Below are 16,836 nucleotides of genomic sequence, written 5' to 3' on the forward strand. Positions count from 1 at the left end.
CTAGCAGGTCCCGATAACCAAGTTACTTTTGGAATTTTAATACATTTTTTTCATACACTATTTAATCAGCTTACTTTTTAGGTTTATTGGACCATACCTTAGTGACTCCTTTAAGGAGTTTTAGGGATTTAACATAGTAAATTCAACTGCAAAACTGTTGAGGAAAAAAGTCACAGTATTTTCTGTGTATGTTACTTTTTGTTCTCTGTGACTTCCTGCAATCATTGTGTAACTCTTCTAAGCTTTACCAGGCTGAGGAAAGACCTAACCTGTTATTTTTATATCTAATATATTAATAATGTACCATGTGTTTTCTAGCAGAGAGCTGCTTAAGAGGAGGATATAGGGAGCCATGTTTATTTTTCCCCCTTATTTAAATATATCTAGCAAATACTAAGATATTTATGGTTTAGCTCTAGAGCAGGAGGAAATAATTTTCTTCACTGTCTTTCCTTTCCTTACAGAGCATAAAAATGGTAGCCAGAAGTGGTTCGAAGAAGAGTAGTTTTCTCATCTAATCTGTGTTTGTGGGCTGTTTTTGAATCCAGCTTGTGCAGTAGTTCATGGCATGTTTTGTTTTGATTTTTTACTAGTTTGACTATTAGAGATGGTATTTTCACCTCAAGAATACAGAGATCATTACTTGAATTTTTCTTTTTTTTTTTTTTTTTAAGAGACCAAACGAGTTACTTCTAGAATCATTGAAGTGTTTTCATATATCTTATGATTTCAGAGAGATTTTAGTGTATTTTAGTGTACACTTCCTTCTAACCCCAAGTCTTTATGTAACTGTGAAGGCTAAAACATGTTCTTTAAAAGAGAGAGACCCAGGAGATTGTCATGAAGTTGTTGATAAAGGTGAGATAGGGCAGGGGAGGAGTGGACTATCATAGGAATTGCAATAGAATATAGGAACTAACAACTCCTGCTTTTCATTTTGATTCTTACTAACGCAGGCTAAACCAGTCAGACCTTTCTGTTCAAAGATAACGCATGGCAAAAAGAGGATATAACCTCTTTTGTTCCTTACAAGGGATCATTTTTCCAAATGTTTCTTTTTGTTGTGCAGCAAGTTTTCAGTTGCCTTTATTTTCTTTTGGAATTTTTGCTTTTTAAATGGAAAGTGTTGCTTGGGACAGATTCCATTAGCATCAGAGGCTTCCTGCTCTCAGAACTGGCCTCTGTTTTATGGCTAATATCACTTTTAAAACAGGTGAATAGAAAAGCCTTATACCAAAGCCTTAGGAACTAATGTGATTTTGTGCAGAAAGGAGAATTAAATTTCTCTTTGTACCATGTAGAAAGGACTTATATTCTTATACTATAGCTAGTTTCAGTAGAATGTAGCAACAATAGCAATAGTTTATCTGGGAAGCAACTTTAACAGAACCCACCTGACAAAGAGCAGTTCCTTCTCCTTTTCAGACTTCAGCAATGTTTCTCTCTTGCAAGCATGCAACAGTGTCACGGTGTTAGCAAGATTCTGCTGCACTGGAAATCCACCTCTCCTGGACAGTAAAACACCTTAAAACCACCCAAGTTTCTGCTAACACTTTGCTCTTTCCTACCCTGAGATCCTGAAGTCAGACTTGAATTTTTCCAGTTACAGGCAGTTTGATAGGAGGTATTTGTTTCAAATGTATCCCAGAATTTTATCTGTAAGCCTAAGCTTTTGATAGGTCCTAGCTGCAGCATTACCTCTGCTCCAGAAAAAGCATGTTTAGCATTTATTCTTAGTAAATGTTAATATGTGCTGTTTATCATTTCTACTGTGTTGCTTTGGTCATGTGGTGTTTGGAGCTGTTAGTCAAAAAGTTGGTTGATAAGTCACCCTGATTTGTAGTTTCATCCTTTTCAGCAAGAGTTTGCCATTAAAATGACTTTCATGTAGAACACTTGGACTTGAAACTTCAACTTTAGTTCAGACTTTGAGGCATTAACTTACAAACCAAAACCAAACAGATTTAATGAAGACTCTTGGCTTCCCATAATAGACAGCAAGTGTGATCTGCCTAACATTCAGGGAAAAAATTCCTTGAGCTTGTTGCTAAAAGAGGGGAAAAAATAATATCCCAGCTATTGCCATCATATGCTGGACATTTTAATCCAGCAGGCAGCATTTTGATGGGATACTGGTGAAAATATTGCAGAATAAGTAAGACAATAAAGAGAACAGAACAATACTGATAAACCTACTGTAATGTGTGTGAGAGGAGGACAGATGATACAAGTCAACCTGACTCTTACCTGTGGGTTATACACCTGGTCTTAAGGCAAATAGTGCAACTGATCTCTGTTTTTTCTTTTAAGATGACAAGGAGAAAGGAGAGGGAGGGAGAAGAAGAAAAGGAAAAAAAGAATTATTTCAGTCACCCAGTTTGGCAAAGAGTTCTTAATTTCTCAGGAAGGCCAAAGATGTTCCAGTATATCACTTACCACCCTGTTCTTTGTTGTTGAGGCAGATGTGAGAACAGAACAATATCTCACGGGATTTTTTTTTTTTAATTATTATTCTTTCTGGATGAGTAAAACACTGATAAAAGGGGAATCTTCCTGGGTTTACTGAGAACATTGACAGTACACTATTTCCCTTTAAAAGAAAAAAGCACCTTTTCATACTTATCACTAAGACTGCATCAGTTTCACAGTATGTTTGGGATTGGAAGGGACCTCAAAAGATCATCTAGTCCAATCCCCCTGCTGGAGCAGGAACGCCTAGGTGAGGTCACACAGGAACATGTCCAGGCAGGTTTTGAATGTCTCCAGAGGAGACTCCACAACCTCCCTGGGCAGCCTGTTCCAGTGCTCTGTCACCCTCACTGAGAAGAAGTTTCTTCTCAAATTTAAGTGGAACCTCTTGTGTTCCAGCTTGATTCCATTTCCTCTTGTCCTGTCATTGTTTGCCACCGAGAAGAGCCTGACTCCATCCTCATGGCACTCACCCTTTATATATATATAAACATTAACAAGGTCACCCCTCAGTCTCCTCTTCTCCAAACTAAAGAGACCCAGCTCCCTCAGCCTTTCTTCATAAGGGAGGTGCTCCACTCCCTTCATCATCTTTGTTGCCCTTCGTTTCTGGGATTATGAGTTAAATACAACTGCTATGGTCAAAATAGGACTGCATTTCATGATCTAGTCTATAGTATGCAAACCGGTGTGAGGACTGGTGGAAAAACATTTAAGCAGGGAACAGATTTTGATATTTTTCTCCTAAAAAACATGGTCAGTCACTAGCTGTTGTTTGCTCTGAAGTGTGTGCAAATATTATATACACATATAATTTTTTTTTATCTACAAAGCATTAATTTGCTGTTTTCTCCAGATGGAATTTTGTTAGCGCCTAGCTATCCTAGGTAGTTAATGGTATCCTACTTAGTCATTACTTAGAGTATTCTAATAAACAGCAGTATTCTAATAAACAGAGTATTCTAATAAACAGCATTTGGGCTTCCAAATGTGCTTAGGTTACAGACATCAACAGCAGTGTGTGAGCATCAAAGCTAAAACTTTCCTTTACATAAATGTGCATCGTGATGCGCTTCTGAAATAATTTCTGAGGAGGAAAAATGTATTAGTGATAAAATTACTGTATGGACTCCATTTTGGCTAATTTGGAAATGTTATTTCCAATATGGTAATGACTATAGGATTCTTATATTTCGAGAAATCTACAACTGCCTGTTCAGTCTGAGCAAAGCATTTAGTCAGTTGCATATATTCAGTGAGGGCCACAGAAAGGACACAATTTCCTGAATAACCACAGAGTGCAAATATTGTGCCCTAAATAACACAGCAGTTACTGTAAATGTCAGTAGAGGGAGTTTTTCTGACTTTGATTTAGTAAGAACCTACAGCAAAGCCAGCTGTTAACACTTCTTAACTGCTTGTCATTGTGAAGGGGAGAGCATCATTTCTGCACACTTTTGTCTTTTGATTTAAAGAGATAAACAATTTTTCAAGCACTTCCCAAACGGTGCAGAATCACAGTATTAGCTGTATTGGACTCTTTTCTGCTTTTTTGTGTGTTTGTACTGAATTTGCTAGCTCTTCTTGTTAAGTTCTTCTAGGAAAAATCTGACATTTGCCTTGGAAACACATCATCAAAGACCAACAGAATTAATTTCAAGTTAGCTGAGGAGGCCTTCAAGTGTGAGCTTAACATGAAGATAAACAGTCTGCATTCATATGTCTGTGTATAAATCATTTTAGTTATTTGTCACAAACATGGACAGAATTAATAAAAGTGGATGAAACAGTGATAAATAGAACAAACTAATATTTTGTCAGCCCAGTCTTCTTTTGTAAATCAAGATGGTTTCCAATAGTTGCCATTTTCTGCATAAGGCAGCTTGTCCTGCTCTAGCACACAGCTTTTTGATTGATGGAGGAGACTGGGCAATTAAATAAAAATTACTTTAAAATTCTTCAGGCAATGGTTTTCAGCTATAGCCTTTGAGGGTTTTTGCAAGGCCAAAAATACGTATCTGCAAATGGTATTTTACAGGTGAAAATCTGGATGCCCAAGTCAAGTTGCTTGGTTGCCAGTGTGCATGTTGAACTGCAGGCCAGTGTACAATTTCAAAATTGCAGACGTTGAGAAAAGTTACCAATGCATTCAAATTGGCAGATAATACAGTAGGGAGTCCAGTCAGTGGTGACAGGCAGGTGTATTTCCCTATGATCGTGTATTTTGGGGCAACTGCAGTTCTAAAGAGGAAGTTTTCACAGCACCACTTGTTCCTGGGAAATAAGTAGGTGCTGACAGTGGTCTTATATGTATGATCATTTGCATTAGTTCTAGATGTTTCTGCTTATTCTTTTTCTGCTAATATGTAAGTACTCTTAAAATGTAATACTTTGAATGGGAAATCATGAGGGAGGGATAAATTTTGTTTGTTAGTTATATAACACAGGGAAATCATTATTTGACTGAAGCAAGATAAGTATTTTTTCAACAAAAGCAGATGTATTGGAGCATATGGAGACTGCTTTTGCGGTAGAATTTAATGGTATGTATTTCTGATTTTGTGGGAGTAGATACATAGTCCTATTTTTGGCGTTGTCACCTTCAGTGTTGTTTTGGTTTTTTCATTCCTTTTTCAGTTGCTGAATTCTATGAACTAGTGTTTCAAGACTAGCTTTTCACTAGTTATTCTGAAGTGTAGTTTTTCAGGATAGACACCTGCATTACAGCAGAAATCATATGCAACAATCTCCTGAGGAAAAAGGTGTGGAAAGCTGGAAGAAGACAGTGAAACATTGAACATACCATGTGCTTCATTTCTTCCATGTAAAGTAATAAAAAAAAAATTAGAATAAAATCCACAGTTCTTTCCATGCTTTTGCGTAATCAAGGTCCTTTGTGCACTTGAAGTCCTTACATGCAGAGTCTGAAACATGTCCAGCCCTTCAGATGAAGGGAAGATACATGATATTTTATTTAAGCACAAAAGATGATTTGCATTTTCATTCTCTTACACTTGTCTTTCTTCTCCATTTATAGCTTCTGCGATCTCAGATAATGGAAGGAGATCCTGTCTAAAGCTCAAGGTCTTTGTGCGACCAGCAAGTAAGTTCTTCAGATCAAGCTTTTGAGGGTGGCTTTGTAGCGCATGCTTTAATGTGTGGTCTAGTAAACAGCCGTAAATATATATATATTTTTTTACTGTTAAATCTTTTGCAACTGTTGTACAGCAACATTTGTGTTACGATTTTCATCATATTTTCTTATTTTTCATAAAGCTTTGTTCTAATTACATGGCAGTTGCTAACTTGTTTCTTAAACTGTTGTACAAATGGAAGACTATACTGTCATTTGGACAAGTGCCACAGGCTTTAAAATATGAATATGCTTAATTACATATAGTAAATAGAGAGAAAAAAGAGAGAAACAAAGGAAAGTGGGGAGTTTAAGGGTGTCTCACTAACGTATTTGGCTGTTATCTCTATTTTTGTTATAGACAGCTGTATGAAAACTATAGGTGTTCATGATCGTGTTTTCGATGTTAACGACAAAGTAGAAAATTCATTAGAACCAGCAGGTTAGTATGCTTAGAGAATCTCTTTTAACAAATCCGTCTATCTCTGGCGCTTCAGTACTTTTTCTCCTTTTCTCTCTGCATGCTTTGCATGGTACAACTGCTCTGCTTTTACACATTCCTAGCAGTGCTAATATCTCTTGTGGTATATTTTCTGTATCCTTGTTTAATGCAGGGGAGGAAAAATATTACCAATGTTAATTTTTTTTTTTTTTTTGGTGACATAGTTTAATAAATTACAGTGTGTGCCAGTATAAAATTTTCACCAATATCCTGAAATCACTTGCCTAACCAAGCCAAACACCCAACATGTTGGCAAGACACTCTGTTTACTAACTGGGCCCAAAGTTTTAGAAATAAAGTAAATGGGCACACTTCATTTATTATGCGGTTTTAAAAGACTTCCAGAAAAACAGAATCACTGCTTGTTTAATGCTAGTGCATGACACAGGCATGTGACTGACAGACCTATTAAGTAAGAAGTTAGTCCTTTGAAATTATATACATTTGTATTTATATTTGTTTAGGCAAAATGTTTTTACAGATGAACATACACACACACACATATATATGAATTCCTATTCCAGTTTTATTGAAGCAGATTTAAGTTGAGGGAGGGGATTTTCTGTGTTCCCCGACACCTCCCCCCCGCCCCGAACACTGCCTTGAGAATAAGAATAATGCTTGCTGTGATAAGCCCTTTATCTGCCCAGGACAAAGTTGCATTAACCTCTACCATCAATCAAACTGATATTTCTTTATATGGAAAGTACATGTGTATTGTTTGTACAGCTCAGGTTTATGACAAATAGCACCATGTTTAGTTCTAGGTGTGTGAGTAATCCCACCAACTTCAATGGGATGGCTCATGACATTAAGATTAGGTGGGTATGTAGGAAAAGTATTTGCAATGCTAGTATTACCTGCTTTTTTTATACGTACCTACACACTGCTCATACATTGTTCTATTCAAGCCTCAATAATTAAAATAGACTGTTAAATCAACAAATTATACCAGAAAAAAATTACACACATATCATTCAGTACATACCCTGAACAACAGATTACCAAGATCTCTTTTTTTATCTTCGTTATGCTATTTGAAAGAGACTTCCCTTATCCTATGAAGCAACATACAATGTTTTGTTCCGTGTTATTTGCAGTTTCTTTAACTAAAAGTCACTTTTTATACAAAACCATAAATAAAGCTTTCACAAATTATGCAGTTTGAATGATTTACCTGTGGATACATAATAGATTTTATTATTCTTTAAGAGGATTTTCAGGAGTCTCCTAAAAATTTTGGTCTTGAGAATCAAAGATGTTCTCTAAGGAGATCTAGATGCAAGGAGAGTGCATTTACAGTAAATATATTTATATATTTATTAACAGTATGCTTCTGCAGAAAGCATTAGGATGATCTTTCCATGTCTCTAGAAACCTATGAATCTAGAAACTCATTGCACTTTTTTATGTTTTGTGGTTTGGTGAACACAAACTATTTAATTTATATTTCTCCTGTTATTGGTTTGCAAAAGAGATCATCTGAGTAATAAACGCCTGATTTTAGTGAACTCACTGAGAACTTCTTTTTCAGCCATGCTGCTCACTTCCCATTCAATGGCTGTACCTAACTAGGATCATCACAGAAACATATCGTTAGAAAGCAGCATGCAAAACAGGGAACCAAATTCATACAAAGAGCATACTGCAGTCTGAGATGAAATACTATATGTGTTACTGAGAGGAAATAATAGCTTTAATGAGAATGTTTGGTACCAAAAAGTTTCCACTCCCAGCATCTGTGTATATTTGCATTATTTGGACCAGTCACCAGTCACTCAGCCATTCCCAGATCTGCCAACTGCTGTCACACTTTTCTGTCATTAGCCCATTAGACAGCTTGCTGCATGTGATTTGTGTCAGGTATTAATTTACCTGCCCCTAGCGTGCATCTGCTGCTTCTGTGCTCTCCCGTAACCTGCCACTGTCTTCTTCCGCAGTAGGCAGGAGAACTGGGAGGCGGGAGGGTCATGTTCAGCAGATTGCTTACTGTCACCTTTCTTTTAAAAATCACCATTTGTGTCATTCTTGAACCCTTGTAATTTCACTGGTTTTGTTCGAGAATTTGTAGGAAACGGTCTATAGAAATCACACTTGTTTCAGAATTGGAGAAGCTGAATGATCCTATTCTTGTCCTCCCTTCTCTTTGTCATTATTAATAAAACTAAAAAGTCCCCAAACAAGAATTGTAGATGTGCATATCTGGAAAAATTATACCTGAAGCATATGATGTAAAGCTATGTGATCTGGAAAATACATGACTGACAAAATAATTTTTTTCTAAGTACTGCTCTTTAGTCTTTAGCAGTGACTTTCCAGATTGTACTCAGAAATTATGTCCTCTTCATCGCTTGCCTTCAGTGTTTAAAATATAGCAAAACCTTTTTCCTAAGCATTAAAGATTGTGCAGTGTCCTAACTGCACCTCTAAGGAAAATCATATTTGTAAACTGATTTTGAGAACTGCAGATGAATTGTATGCTGTATTATACAAGTACAGAGTCCTTGGGACTGCTTTGACAGAAAACCCAGATGATTTCTTGAAAGGAACTCTTTAATGTTACATGAAAATTAATTCTCCTGTGAAGAATGACTTTATAAAAATGACATCATAGAAGATCTCCATGTTTTTCATTTTAGAGAAATAGTCTTCTTAGTTTGGGGCTTTTTTGTCAAGTTTTCTTAGCAGTAGCAAATGTTCCAGTTGTGGCATTATCTGATAGTCAAAGAGAATGGGTATTTATTACTGCTCTACAGTAGTTCTGCCCTATTGTATTTTAATGTTGACTCATGGATATAATTGAGACAAAACTTGCTTATTTGCAATTCTATAGATGATGCAAGAGGTAGAAGGTAATGCACATCAGTCTGCATTCACTGAAATTCTTATATTCCTTTGGAATAATTCTGGATGAAAAATATTAGGACCTGGGAGGGTCTTCTTGCTATACATGGTGGGGAGTTGTAAATGAAGTCATTCCAGTCCATCTTTCTCACTGACATCAGTGGGACTTTCATCTGATGATGTCCCTTTTATACAGATGTGAAGATACTTACAGTTGATCAGTGCTTATTTTTGATACTTTTACCTTGAGCAGAACTGAAAAACTGTTGATAGGCTTTATGCAACTGTAGCATCAATTAGTGTTGGGAAAAAACATGATAGATTGCTAAACCAGTTTACTGTGCATCTTGCTGTGTAACTGAACTGGGGATAAAGAGCCTATTAACTTAAATTATACTAAGTGCTCTACCTGCGTATGTGCTGTCAAAGATATGAAGGGGAGGGAGCTTCTTTCTAGCTAAATCTAAGTAACGTGAAAGACTCCATGCTGATATGTCACGGTGATCCCAGTGTCCTGACTCCTGCTTCCTTTAGTGCCTTTAATTGGAATCGCACAGCACACACCCAGTGTAATCCTGGCAGTGCAATTTGTTGAGATGGGAACTATGAGACAGATTCATCATAGATATATTGACACCTCTCATAAAATGGGGGAGCTTATTACACTAAGTGGTGAGTTACTATTAATTTTCCTGGAGACTCAGGCACCCTAAAGGAAGTTATTAATACATTTTGAGGCCACTTCACTCTTTCTAAAAAGTTTTAGCATTCACTTACTACTAAGAATATTCAAACCCAATTTTGCCTTTTTATGGCAAGCATCAGACAGATTACTTTTATAGTAGCCATATTGGATAGCTGTGGATATGGAAGGCTCTGCAGAGAAAAATGTGACACCGATAACAACACTGAAGTCAAGTTTGACTTTAGCTGCCCTGTTTTTTTTATGGTGCAAGCTGTGGCTTTAAGGCTGATCTTTAGTTTACAAAATCTAACAAGAGTTTTATTCGGTATCATAAATTCAGTGTTTTCTACTGTTTTCTCTTCTGCCACTAATTCATAAGCATGTTTTCCCAACTCAGCTGTTTTTTTTTTTCATTAGTTTTAGCAGTGTATATGTAAATCTGTAATTTGTGTACCGTGAAAGGTAGTCTGTTACCGATGAGGTTTTCCAGGTTGAGCATGTATTCCACAAAACTAGAGATTGTCATATGTTAGCATTTAAAATTCTGTTTCAGGAAAGGGAGACAGGTCATAAATGCCCTGCATATCCCCAACTGCAATATACTTCAGTGGAAATTTTATGTATGGAAGCGGAATATATGGTTTGGCTTACAGGCTGTTGTTTCAAATTCAGGAGTCAAAATCTGTAACTCACTAAGGGGATTAACTGCAAAATTAATTCTGAGCATGTGCAACTTCAAGCCCTTTCAAAAATAAAACGTTTTATTTAGCTGCCTCACTATTGCCATTGCTATCTAATGAGCCATCCAAAGCTAGAACTACACGGTTTTATTGTAGGAAGAATCTTTCATTCCTCAATCTGCTGATATCAGACTTAGTTTCTGCTCTCTGGTCTTCAGTGGGAGTTTTGCCAGTAAGAAATGCAGGACTTGGCCCCAAGTTGGTTATATAATTATGTATGACACGCTTGTGAAAGTCAATGACAGTGCAAGGTTCATTGCCCTATTTCATAAAGACACCGAAATCTACTTACAGTTGTAGGCTCAGTGAGAGTTTATTAAGAATGCAAAATCTCATTGGAATGTATGCTTTCTGTTTGAACAGATGATACCGTACATGAGTCAGCCGAGCCATCCCGTGGTGAGAATGCTGCACAGACACCAAGGATACCCAGTTGGCTTTTGGCAACTCTATTGTTCCTCCTGGCAATGCTTTTGATATTATAGCACAGTATGCTCCGGCAACCTGTCGCAGAAAATACCAGGGTCTTGCAACATCAAAGATCCACCTAACTGCTCATCCCAGGAAAGGGACTTTATTGTTTTTGCAGATGTCAAATTGTTATTTTTTCCTTTTTCCCTTTTCTTCTCCCTTTGAGTCTGAACTCAGCAAAAATTTGAAGGGGATAATTAGCTTCAGCACCCATCCCTACCTACCCTTTGACTTTCTGAACCCCTCCGTATAAATAAAAGGACTCCAAATGAAAATGCCAAACTGTAACAGTGACACTAGTGATTCTTATTTTCCTCTGCATTCTCCTTTAAGAAGTCACCTCTGATAGCTCACTGTGTCATCCATATGTGGACAAGGAAGAATAGTGACAGATGCAGTCAGTGAAGGATAAAGTGAGAGAAAGCCTGAGAGAGTTTTTCTCTCCAATACAATATTTATGCCTTTTCATTCAGCACTGTAAGATGATCATGCAAGACATCGTATCACCATGTCAGGACTGAAGGGGAAATAGTAAGAATAGATATAACACCATTTCCTCCCGGAGTTTCTGATGAACAGATTTCTGAAAGTGAAAGACATTGTTTCTTACAGGACTGTCTTGAAGCATCTATGACAGTAAAATTTGTGCTCACAAGTAGAAACACTGTCTTTGGTGAGAGGAAGAAGTTAGTATTTAGGAATGTTAGCACACAGCAGGCAAAGTCAAATTTAGGAAACTTCACTGGGGTAGTGAGTGCCTCTGTTATTTCGTTTTAAGGGGATAATGCACACCGGATTATTTTATTTTAAAACAAATCACCGTGGTGCTACAATTTTTTTCTTGAAATGCAGAGGCACTTTCAAGAACAAAGTGACCTTCCCCCGCACTGACTTAGTAGCTGATAGCCTTGGATGCTGCTCTGAGTGTTAAAACATGCAAAGAGATTACATCAGTGGCCAGAGGAAAAGTTTTAGGAACATGGGTTTTCCAGTGTGCTCTTGATTTGTCTCTCCTGCAAGTTCCTCAATCATGGAAATAAACCACATGTAGAAGAAGCCAGGACAGTCTAGTAGCATTGTGTGGTGAGGAGAAAGAAAAGAAGTGTGGAACACAAATTCAGGTGTTGAATTTTTTTATCTTTTCCCCTTCCAGCACAGTTTGAAGAGTAGAGGAAACATGTTTATCAGCCGGACGTAAATTAGATGGGCTCCCAAAGACTTAACAAACTATTTTTTTAAGAATCCACTAGAATAGAAAATACATTATTTAGATATACTTTATGCTGAGAGTGAGTATATATGCTTGTCCTATTTAAACATGTGAGAGAAATGGTAACCCTTGATGCGATTAGGAAATGGGGCTGTCTTGTTTGATGGAATTAGGAATGACCCTGTTGAAGGAATATGAACCTTGTCTAACGTAGAACTTTAGAACGTCATTTGCCAGGAAGTCTAAGCCTTGGGGTATTTTTTGACTAGGCTACCATGAGATTTGACCTGCTAAGTATAATCAGGGAAATACCAGACAAAGACTGAAACAGAGCTTTTCTAACAAAAACTGTGATCATTATGTTAAATGTGAAACAAAATATAAGAGCGCATTCAAACGAAACAAGGGTTTTCTGTATTAATTCTAAAGAAAACTTCTGCCGCAACAGAATTGGGTAATGCTGTTAATGGACAGCACTTTGTGGGCATTGCTTTAATGAATAAAAGTTTTCCAGAAGTTGAAGCAGCCCACTGTTCAGAAAAAGGAGGAAAGGGGGAAATAAATTTAAGATGTAAAGGGAGGTTTTATGCGTGCTATACTATGATCTGGGCTTGCCTGATATCATACAACATGATCATTAATGCAGGGCCTGTGCTTATAGGAGGAATGTGGGAAATTTCCTTTAGTGTGAAGTGGACACAGTAAACATACACAGTTCAAAGGGTGAAAAGAAGTCGTCATCTCATTACAGGCTATCTGGTACTTCTCTCTCTTTAATGTGGATGTGCTTGGTACACACTAATACTTCCTGTAGGTGGGAGTTAAAAAGCTTTGGATGAGGTGAGCTTAATCAAAATGCACCTTATCAAATGGATTATTAACCAGACTACAGCTAGTATTGCATGATAGGTAACCATAGTAAAATGACTCATAGCGGTTGCAGGCTGTCATACCAGTAGCGCCAATTTCAGGTAGAAATGGTGACTTCATTTTTCATCCTTTGTCTCTGAATGATGTCAGAGTTCAAGATGTATGTTTTTCCGCAGCAATTTTTTTTCACTGGTGTTACTCCTGGTGAAATTCAACCCTTCATTTTATCACAGACCCCTGCTGGGTGGATGAAGAATGACATGAGTGATGCACCTGCAAGGCAGGTCCCTGAACTGTCTGGGTGGCTGGGAGCATACCAGATGCTGTCAGCTTGATACTTTATGGAATCAGGCAATCCCAGTCATACCAAGCAGATAAATGCTGATGGGCTTTGTGTTGCATTGCAAATCTCTGGATGCTTTCAATGCAGCTGTCGGTGCAAATTGAGGAGATTTCTGGTCCCTTCCCCTTCATCTGCTCCAGCTCAAGTCTGAGGGACTGATTCTCCCTCAGCTTAGGTGGCTCACCCCCATGAGCTACACTCCTGGCTGCCGAGGGTATTGCAACGTGAAGCAAGGAAAATAGGGATCAGTCAGTTTAGTGGATACTGTGTATCCTTTAATAGACAAGGTAACATTTCGTGTTAGTTTAGAATATTGTTTTGTACTATACTTACTTGGATGGCAAAAGAAAAACAAGTAAAACTTTAAAGCTATGTTCTTTAAATTCTGTATTATTAGCAACCTCTGTTGTATATAGTGTTTGATAATAAAGTATTAATTTGATTCTTATGTCTTTTTGTAAGTGAGAACAATAGACTTTCAGGATATTAAAGTCACGCGTCAATTACAAGATAGAGCTTTGAAGCATCAAGTGTGATCATGGCTGAGAACTGAGAGACAAGTGGCCATGACACTGCAGCATACAGGACTCATCTTTGAAAATCGTTCATCTGTTGCAAGACTTCACAATGTCAAAACGTGGAACAACATGACTTCTAATGATCAACGTTTTGTCCTCAGTGTTTAAAGGTCTGATGTTGGAGCCCTGTGATTAATGTGTTAGTTTTGGTTTTTGAGTTTTTTTATCATGTTTGTTTCTAAAAATGCTTTGGGGATATGACAATTCTTCTGTTATTCTGTTTGTTTTTCCTTGTGTCATTTTGGTTTTCCTCCTGTTTTCCTTCTGGTTTTGTTTTCGTGAATAGTTTTTTTCCGGAAAGGATCTTGCCAGTGTCATGTGCGATGTATGTATGTATTGATTCCAAAAGAACTAGAAACAAATTTGGAAGGTACTGAGAGCAGATGAGTAGATTGTTTCCTTTCCTACATAATTGTGGAAGGAAAATGTTTGTATTTGTACCTGTTTATTCCTGCTCCTAACTCTCAAAACTAAACTTGATCCATTGCCTTCTGCAAGCAATGGTTCAGTCACTTTCAGAGGCTTAGAGTGTTACCTCTTCCCTTCCTTTCATTACACTTGGATTTTGTAATCTCCAGTTTTAATGTACAACTCTCCACACTTCTCTTCCCTCTTCCTGCCCTTCCTTCTCTCTCACCCCTCACCCTTTTTAATTTGGAGCTGTGAATGGGCAGATCTGTTTCTGGTCTGGCATCACTGAGTTTTTCCCATGTATTCACCCTCGAGCTTCTCGGATGTGAGACAAATCTCCCTACAATAGGCTTGCTGCCATTGTCTGTACAGTTTAATAGATGCTGGCATGTTGGAGGTTACCCATGACTCTGCGAAATCCGCTTTCCATGCTTACTCTTGACACCCCATTGAAGACACTCATTGTGTATGCATCTGGGTATGAAAGTCCAGCTCAGTGTGGTCCTGTGCTTGTACTGCCCTGCTTTGCAGTTTCTTTGCACTTATTCATTGAGTGCTGTTTTTGAAATGCTTACATTATATGAACCTAAAAGAAAATGTCCAAAAAAACCCCCACGAAATCCCTGCCCCATGAGGTCTGTATTTGTATATACACGTGTCTGTACAATTATACCTAAATAAAATTAAAGATTTTCATCATTTTAATTGGTTCTCTTAGACTTCATTTTTGTTCAATTAATTGCGTCTTTATCTTGGGGGTATTTTGTACCCACCTTACATATTTGTGTGGAACAGAAACGAATGAGGAATGTGAGTGGAAAACTGTGAAGAATGCAGTGGGAACAATGACTGACTAGAGCTGTAATTACCAACATCCTGGTTGGTCTAAAGTCTGGCTTTTCACTTTTCACCTTGTTTTAATGTGTTCATAGCTCTTCCAAATACTTAGGAGATTAAGGAACTATGTCAGTCAAGTGCTGGAGCATTACATGGTTTGCATCATCACTTTTGACCTGCTTTGGGCCTACTAAACAGTTTTCCTTACTCCCCTGGCTAACAGGTGGTTGTATAGTATAACTCTTGCTTCTTGAGGAATAGAGCCAGCCCCAGAGGTGTGCAAACAGGGCAGTTGCACACTGTGCCCCTCTACCCAGGATGCTACTCTGACTGACAGTGACCTGGGATTGGTTTTGAAGTCTCAGTCATGTTTTTCTTTACAAAAGGGAGGAGAAGGGCTGAGAGCAGTGGAAGCCTCATGGATGGAAGTATTTGGGCAAGGGTGTCTCCTGAAGGGAAGCAAGCAGCTGGCTGGCTGTTTTCCTCCTTCCTTTCAGCCCTGCCCTGAGAAGCTGATGTAGTGCCTCTAAAAATGCACAGGACTGGATTGAAGTCAACTTGGGTTTAGATCTGAAGTGGCTGTCTTTGGCAGTGCCCATTCACTAATCATATGATAGGTTTAACCTGAGAATTTAGGTCATTAAAGGTGGGGGACACATACCAAAACCTATAATACAGGCACTGTGCATTCAGAGCTCAGCTGTAATTATACCATGTTAGCATTAAACTCACTAAAAGCTTTTTATTACATTTAATTAGTTGACAGGGCAGCAAGTCCTAATTATAACTTACTCTAACCTTCTTTACAAATGAGAAGTGACAGCTTGGTGAGAAGTGTTTGTGTGAGTATGTGATACAAAGAATTGATGCACCAGACATTTTTCCTTTGGAGCTGTGATGTTACAACCAGGACAGGGTTATAAGTGGCACATGTTCAGTATGTCTTAACATAATAGCCATGTCCAGAAAATATCCTGCAGTCCGACACACTTAATAGCTTTTGCTCAGAAGACACTCTGCTTTTGCTGAGAGTGGTATTTGATTTCATTTTTCTGCATTAGTGTGCACAATGGGCCTTTATGCTCCTTCATCTTTCCTTCTGCAGAATAATTCTGCTCACAGAGTACCTCTGGGAGCATTCTTAGGAATATTCAGGCATGCATCATAACACTATGATATAGTTATATGCTGAAGTGGTTTATTCATTCAAAACAAAGCTTTGATTTGTATAGGTTATATATGTGGTAGCCAACTAGGAAATTTAATTTTTTTTTCAGCCATTAACAGCACAGGATTGAAGAGTGCCTCCTTCATGGTAACTCTTTATTAGCATTTGCCCTTTCTAGGAAGTTTAGTTTAAAACATGATTTAAATTTGTATCACAGGTGTATGCATAAGAGTCCAGATCAAGACTTAGTCTTTGCTGTAACAGCTGCAGTACTTGTATGAGACAGCTGTTTATGACTGCTTTCACTAGCATTTTGATTTGCTGCAAGAAATAAAAGGAAGCTGAAGTACCACCAATTTAAAATTTTGTTAAAATTTTCTCTTAGACTGCATAGAGGCTTTTTTAGAAAAAGATTTGTTAGATGCAAAAAAATCCTTTAAAGAAATACCAAAGTGGAAGTGATATTGCAAAAATGTTGAAGAGCTAAGAAGGTATTTTGGTGACTCCCTCCTGCAGGTAAATCTGTTAGCTGATTTAGACTGTCAGTCATAGTTAATAGCTAATTTGGAAGAATT

The 16,836-nt window shown here is 37.7% G+C and overlaps 1 protein-coding gene across 3 annotated transcripts in view; it reads left to right on the plus strand.

Annotated features, from left to right (window-relative positions):
- Nucleotides 1-14,961, plus strand: part of EFNA5 (ephrin A5) — a 220,782-nt gene extending 205,821 nt beyond the window's left edge. For 2 of the 3 annotated variants that reach the window (XM_065045424.1, XM_065045425.1), the window contains 3 exons: nt 5,507-5,572; nt 5,964-6,044; nt 10,737-14,961. In XM_065045424.1, coding sequence (XP_064901496.1) covers nt 5,507-5,572; nt 5,964-6,044; nt 10,737-10,858 — 269 coding nt within the window. In that variant the 3' untranslated portion in view covers nt 10,859-14,961. The remainder of the gene's footprint in view (nt 1-5,506; nt 5,573-5,963; nt 6,045-10,736) is intronic. The other variant, XM_065045426.1, reaches the window with a different exon arrangement.
- The last annotated feature ends 1,875 nt before the right edge of the window (nt 14,962-16,836 follow it).

The sequence above is a fragment of the Columba livia genome, chromosome Z (assembly GCF_036013475.1).
Source record: "Columba livia isolate bColLiv1 breed racing homer chromosome Z, bColLiv1.pat.W.v2, whole genome shotgun sequence".
In the NCBI taxonomy this organism is placed as follows: Eukaryota; Metazoa; Chordata; class Aves; order Columbiformes; family Columbidae; genus Columba; species Columba livia.